Here is a 6,112-nt window from a genome sequence, read left to right on the forward strand (position 1 = left end):
TCAATTTGGCCTGGCCGTTCGGAAATCGGATCACCGTGTTCTGAAGATAATATATTACGGCCTTAACAATAACGGTTAAAAGCGGTCGTGTGGCCAAAATGAGAATACTCGTGGTTGACTGTGGCGTGTACTCGTCCGAGCTAACCTGGGCGAGATAATCGCGAGGTTGCGACTAGTCGCTCAAGTCGTTCAGCTCAAAGGACTCGTGTTCCTAGTGCTTTGGTTCGCGATCGCCTACACATTGTTATTGTTTTTCTAATAATGGTGAGATACGTCGTGAAGTGATTGTGGATTTTGTTGTTTTTTACTTTTTTTAAATCAGTCTTTGTTTGGTGTTTTGGATATTTTTAACGTTTATAATTTATCCTCTGTTTGTTTTCAGGAGGAACTTGACAAGGAACAAATTACCAGTAAGTTTTTTTTTTTTTTTCATTTATAATATTTGTTGATTTAATTTTTGTTTCGTTTAAGGAATATTTCAAATGCTTCGAAAGGACTTTTAGATTAATTTAAGATTAATTGAAAAACAATTCTCATTTTAAAATTTATACGTATTAACATTTTTTTTTTGGATATTTTAAAGCGTTTCATACAAATACAGTTAAGTAATTTTACTTTCAGTTCTCAAAAAAGCCTTTGAGGCTTTCGATCACGAGAAGAAAGGATGCATCGGTACTGTGATGGTTGGTACTATCCTAGGCATGCTTGGGCACCAGGTCACAGACGACACCCTTAAGGAAATCATCGATGAAGTGGACGTGGATGGTGAGAACCTAAAATATTCTTACATATGAATTACAAAACAAATATTATAAGTTATAACATCAACATCATCATGTGACGTTAATATTTCTTGATTTTTGACAAAATATAACATTAACATTATTTAAAATGCTCAATATTTTTATTGCGTGAATTTAAATATGAACTATTTGAAGTTCGTATTATTAAGGTTAATGCTATATTAGTGTACACTAAATGTAGTCACGATAAAAATAAATAGTAAAATATATTTTGTACAAAATGTAGAATAAGAAGGTAAATAAAGTGGTTTTGTTGTTTGATTGTTTTGGCACAGAACGAAAATGAATGCAGTCGTTTTAAATTCTTATCAACTGCCAAGCGAATATTAAGATTATTTCGCTAATCATGTACTCGGAAAATAATAAAATTGAACCGACATTTCTCAGTGGTTACCCCTTACTTTTAAATATGAACTGGCGTTTAGATCCTGGGAAGGCCAACAGATTTTTTCATAAGCGTATTTTGTGTTAATAATTCATCTCGTGCTCGGCAGCGAAGGAAAACGTCATGACTACATGCGTCCGATAATTCGTTAATTTTTGAAGGGTCGTCTTCAACAAATTTTATTGCGCTTGTTATCATTCTAACATTGACAGCAATTTAACTTATAGTGATATATTTATTTATAAATCTGATCATTCCTGGACTATAATAATCATTTTTCGATTTTGATTTCTATATTAACGTACATATTACAAATACATATATTAGTTTTATCTCTTTCAGTCTTTTATTAAAATAATGAATACAATTTAAAAGTTTCACCTGATTCTATTGATAAAAAGTATAACTTGCCCTATTCTTATTTCTCATAACATATAGCACAAACATGGTAAAAATAACTTAAGTTTAATAGTGACTACTATTTAACTTAACTTTCGACATTTTTTTAAAAGTAAAAGATAGGTAGTAAAAACAAAATCCAAAGCCGTCCAATTTTGGAATATCAATAGTTTTGCGAGGTTTTTATTTTTCATATTGCGTTGAAATCCGAGAGCTTGTTACGACACGTTGTGATGAGCGATGACTTGTTATGACATGTCCACATAATAAATGAAATATTGCCTATTCCACGCTCGCATTCCGGTATTAAATATTGGGAGTTAATCTCGACGTAACGATTAATATTTCAATATCAGCATTTGATTTTCATTTTGAAAGTACCTAAAATTTTCATGGTATCCTAGCAATTTTCTGAGTTTTGAAAACATCCATAATTAGGTATATAATTATATTGGTGTTTTCCTAGCACGCAATCGTCAGATATTTTGATTTCAAATAACTTTTGAGTGTTCTTATTTACATTTATTTACATTTAAATTACATTTGTGTGTAAGAATAGAATAAATTAATTTAAATATTGTAATAAGTATTGTATTTCAAATGCATCTGTAGTTCTATATGATATGGACTATAGCCTGAAGATTTATAGTCTAGAATATTTTTCAATAAATGATACATTTGACGCAAAAATATTTCCAGAATAAAACTCATATCTTATAAAGATAAGAGTTTGTTTATATTATAAGAGTATATTAGTAGAGATTACATTCTAATTGAAAGTTTTGTACATATTTGTAATGACCAGTCAAAGATCCGTTAGCGTGAGTTAAACTTGTTAATTATACAGAAAAACTCTTTAATATGAGACTAAATTGCTGTTTATTTTAATACAAATATATCTCAGATTAAAAAAAAGGGAATAACCACGACCACTGAAATACTTTTGGGAAGAGAGGTAAATTTTAATAATTTAAAAAAACAATGTAATATTATATTAATATTTATGATCAATTATTTTGATAAAAATATTCCATTAGTAAAAGATGAAGAAATATGCTGCCGTAAATACAAAAAAAAAATAATTAAATAGTCTGTTGTTTTAGAGGAAGTGTACTGATTTCAGGATCTGGAGAGCTGGAGTTCGAGGAGTTCGTAACCTTGGCATCAAGGTTCATGGTTGAGGAGGACGCGGAAGCCATGCAGGCGGAACTTAAAGAAGCATTCCGTTTATATGATAAAGAAGGTTAGGATCCATGTTTAATATTAATTTATAATATATTCATAAAAGTAAATTTCATCAGCATTATATATTTACAAATCAACTAATACATATTTGTATGATTAGATTGGTCGAACAAAGACAAAACTCTATTTTAAGATATATAATAATACAATTACTATATATAAATGTAACAAAATTATTAAAAAAATAATTGAAAATTCTTCGAAGTATAATTCGTATAATTCAAACAAAATTTTGGATTAGCAATTTTCGGATCCAATTATAGGAAAAACTATTCGAAGCTCTGAAAAGTTAAAACGAAACTGTTTTGTGTAATTTATTCATAATAAATAATGGAAAGTAAGCCATTAAATAATAAAAATTAAACTTAATACAGTTTTAAAACAGTATTTATGTAAGTTAGTCATGCAATATAGCATTCAGAAGGAATATTTTTTATTTTTATAGTCACTTATTAAGGGTTGTTATGTTTAATTGCTTAATCAGGTAACGGCTACATCACAACTCAAGTTTTACGAGAAATCTTAAGAGAGCTCGATGACAAGATCAGCGCTGAAGAATTAGACATGATGATTGAGGAAATTGATTCTGACGGATCAGGAACCGTTGACTTCGATGGTAGGTTTTTTAATAACTATAATATAATCTGTTGAAATTATGTAAGAGAATGTGTACATAAGCAACTATGACCAATGTGGCGATATTAGCTTCAATCTTTATCCCCTAAAAAATGGGAGGTCTCAGTACAGCTGTGAGACGTTTACAAGCTGTTATTGTTTCTAGCTATAAATCTCGATGGTGGTAGGATATCCTGTTCAAGTGACTGGCTCGTCCTGGTCTGTACCCTCTCTCGATTAATTTTATAGACTAATCGAACAAGCCAGTATAATTAAACATATCATATTAGAGTCCTTACTTGGGTGTGGACAGTATATACGTGGTCTTTATTTCTTACAGTGCTAGTATCTAAGGGCGTAGATCCCCCTTAGAGATAATATGAGCTGGCCTTACTCAGAATAAAAAAATAAAAAATGTATTAAAGTTTCGTGATATAATTCAAAACAATTCTTAGTTTCTCGGTATATTAAAATTAAAAGAAATTATTGTTTTATATCTTTGTACAGTTAAAGTTAATATTGTGTCAGTCATCGTCCATCAGCCAACTATCGAACAAATTGTTATTGATTTCTTAGTCCCTTTTTTTGAATATGGAACTTTAAAGTTGTTGTACCATAATTATCATTAACAATTTGATTATTTAAACGATAGTCAACGTGAGTTCAGACAGCGATTCCTCTCTTCGTGTGATCCTTGATTAAGCATCATTGATGACAAATTTATCGTTTCCATTTTAAAACTGTATGACTGTTTGGTTAATAATGGTTAACTATATTGATGTTCAAGATAATAGACTCTAACTAAATCACGTATAAAATATATAGTAATGTGTAATTCACGTATCATATTTGACATATGCCATAATACATACAATCATAAATTTATATATATATAGATATATTCGCATAATGTCAGCCCTATATATACAACTAATATCAGGGCCAATCCTAATCAGCCAAAGTCAATTGCGTATTATTGGCGGTTAAATGGCAATCATTCACGAACTGGCAATCTTTCAAGTGTACGTATATTTGATTTATCATATCATTAATTATTATTGTTTGGCTCCAAATGTCTGATCATTGAAGTAAAGTAATATAACTTCAATTAAAAAAAAAAGAATACGTATCATATCACGTTTTAATACCCACGACGTTCGTCATGAAATTAATAAAACAATAAATAAGAATAAAATAAAAACGAAGAATTTAATTAAAAGATGACTTATTGTATTGTGACAATGCAATTAATGAAACGTACATATGGAAGATGTAATTTTAAATTAGACATCTGTATTTTCTTAAGGTCAGCTGTTGTCGGCAACTTGCCCGTTTTTAGTTCTCCATTTTCATTATCAGAACTACATCATTGTGACTTAGCATTCCGGGATGCTTTAACTTTAGTTGTAAATTAAATGTTATTGCTATTCTATAACTTTGTAAGTCTTTATTATAATACGCCGTATACGCCATTTTTTACAAATCAGCTGGTCGGATTCGCGTTGCTTGACTTGGCTTGCTTCTAACTATCTTCTAATTTTTTGCAATTTATACTTGAAGTCTATAAATCAATAATGGCACTATATAATAAGCAAAAATAATAAATTCGTCATGCTGTGCCGTCTAAAAATTGTATCCAAGATACTTAGCTACTTTTGTTTTTCGATTGTCTGGACCTTGAACTATATTATTTATAGGGTTATGTTAGATTTATAGGCTTAATCAAATATTGCGACTTCGAGACATTGGGACATTCTTTTACTTACAGAGTATTGGACAAAATTGTTTTTTATTTATTTAAAACTAAAACACATTTTATTTCATTTTCAGAATTCATGGAGGTGATGACGGGAGGAGACGATTAAATTAATAGTAGATTTTCGTCTAGATCATATTTTCTACGTTTACATCTAGTCGCTTTGCTAGCTTCCATTATACCTTGATAATACAGAGCTTTATATATATTTCCGAAGCAAAACAATCTTGTCGAAACTTTAAGTATATTTTTTTATTTTGCAATTAAAGTAGTTGTAGTATCTATAAGTATAAATCAAGATCGCGATTTACAGTTATAGATCCACAAGATATTTAAAAAAATAAACAGTATCATAATTTTTGCTTAATTTTTTTTTAAGTATTACAGTAAATCTTACATTGTTATTTATTAAGAATTAAGATTTAGGTTGAAATAGATACGTTGCCTGATAAAAGTTCCTTTTTACGTTTTAATCTTTTAAAACATAGTCGATAAGATTCAAAATTAAAATAAATCTTGACCGAAATATGTAATAAACGCTTAAGTATTAATATAATATAAATAACTGTGAAATATAATACATTTTTGTTATATATTGTCAGTTACCTCATTTTTTATTGAAATAAAAATAAACTCGAACAATTTCTCGTTTCTTACTTCCCTAAGAAAAATTTGCCTTTGTTGAATTTTCATAAATTATAGTCAAAACCAAAACTGTTTAATCATAAATTGTTTTTGCAGTAAATTTTCTATTCCGTTGAGAATTTTCTTTAGTTGTTAATAAAGTACTTAATATTTTTTTAAGGTACTGATTATATCAATCGTTAGATAATAAATTTAATTTTGTTTCTGATTGTTGTTTTTATTGACATTATAAAGTTATCGATAAAACAATACGTACATAATTGC

At 28.9% G+C, this 6,112-nt stretch overlaps 1 protein-coding gene across 1 annotated transcript; it reads left to right on the forward strand.

Moving 5' to 3' along the window:
• Positions 1-5,845, forward strand: LOC113400014 (troponin C, isoallergen Bla g 6.0101-like). Its single transcript, XM_026639362.2, has 6 exons — positions 1-264; positions 383-410; positions 622-765; positions 2,711-2,830; positions 3,317-3,448; positions 5,278-5,845. The coding sequence occupies exons 1-6, from the start codon at positions 262-264 to the stop codon at positions 5,310-5,312; spliced, it is 462 nt and encodes a 153-aa protein (XP_026495147.1). The 5' UTR covers positions 1-261; the 3' UTR covers positions 5,313-5,845.
• Positions 5,846-6,112: the final 267 nt, after the last annotated feature.

This window comes from Vanessa tameamea, chromosome 8, assembly GCF_037043105.1.
Source record: "Vanessa tameamea isolate UH-Manoa-2023 chromosome 8, ilVanTame1 primary haplotype, whole genome shotgun sequence".
Classification (NCBI taxonomy): Eukaryota; Metazoa; Arthropoda; class Insecta; order Lepidoptera; family Nymphalidae; genus Vanessa; species Vanessa tameamea.

What these genes read in the sequence shown, in the direction of transcription:
- LOC113400014 (XM_026639362.2), top strand. An exon ending in CGATGAAGTGGACGTGGATG is followed by an intron (nt 766 to 2,710) that starts GTGAGAACCTAA and finishes TACTGATTTCAG; the next exon opens with GATCTGGAGAGCTGGAGTTC. An exon ending in AGGAACCGTTGACTTCGATG is followed by an intron (nt 3,449 to 5,277) that starts GTAGGTTTTTTA and finishes TTTCATTTTCAG; the next exon opens with AATTCATGGAGGTGATGACG.